Genomic DNA, 321 nt, shown 5'->3' with positions numbered 1-321 from the left:
GCACCCCACTGTCAACGATGACCTGCCCAACCGCATCATTTCGGGCAGGGTGCGGGTGAAGCCAAACATCCAGGAGTTCACAGAGACATCTGCCATCTTTGAGGATGGCACCAGGGAAGATGTCGATGCCATAGTTTTTGCCACAGGATACAGCTTCTCCTTCCCGTTCCTCGAGGGCTGCGTGAAGGTGGTGGAGAACCAGATTCCCCTCTACAAATTCATGTTCCCCCCTGAGCTGGAGAAGCCGACGCTGGCTTTCATCGGCCTCATCCAGCCCCTAGGAGCCATCATGCCTATCTCAGAGCTCCAGAGTCGCTGGGC

At 56.7% G+C, this 321-nt stretch overlaps 1 protein-coding gene across 1 annotated transcript; it reads left to right on the top strand.

Annotated features, from left to right (window-relative positions):
- Nucleotides 1-7: 7 nt before the first annotated feature.
- On the top strand, nucleotides 8-314 carry LOC106632217 (dimethylaniline monooxygenase [N-oxide-forming] 5-like; the record flags this gene model as incomplete). Its single annotated transcript, XM_014311730.1, has 1 exon — nucleotides 8-314. A coding segment is annotated over one exon (307 nt), but the record flags the coding sequence as incomplete, so codon positions are not given.
- Nucleotides 315-321: the final 7 nt, after the last annotated feature.

This window comes from Geospiza fortis, unplaced genomic scaffold (genome assembly GCF_000277835.1).
Source record: "Geospiza fortis unplaced genomic scaffold, GeoFor_1.0 C12930167, whole genome shotgun sequence".
In the NCBI taxonomy this organism is placed as follows: Eukaryota; Metazoa; Chordata; class Aves; order Passeriformes; family Thraupidae; genus Geospiza; species Geospiza fortis.
The sequence above is the reverse complement of the archived record's forward strand: the minus strand, read 5'-3'. Positions and strand labels throughout refer to the sequence as shown.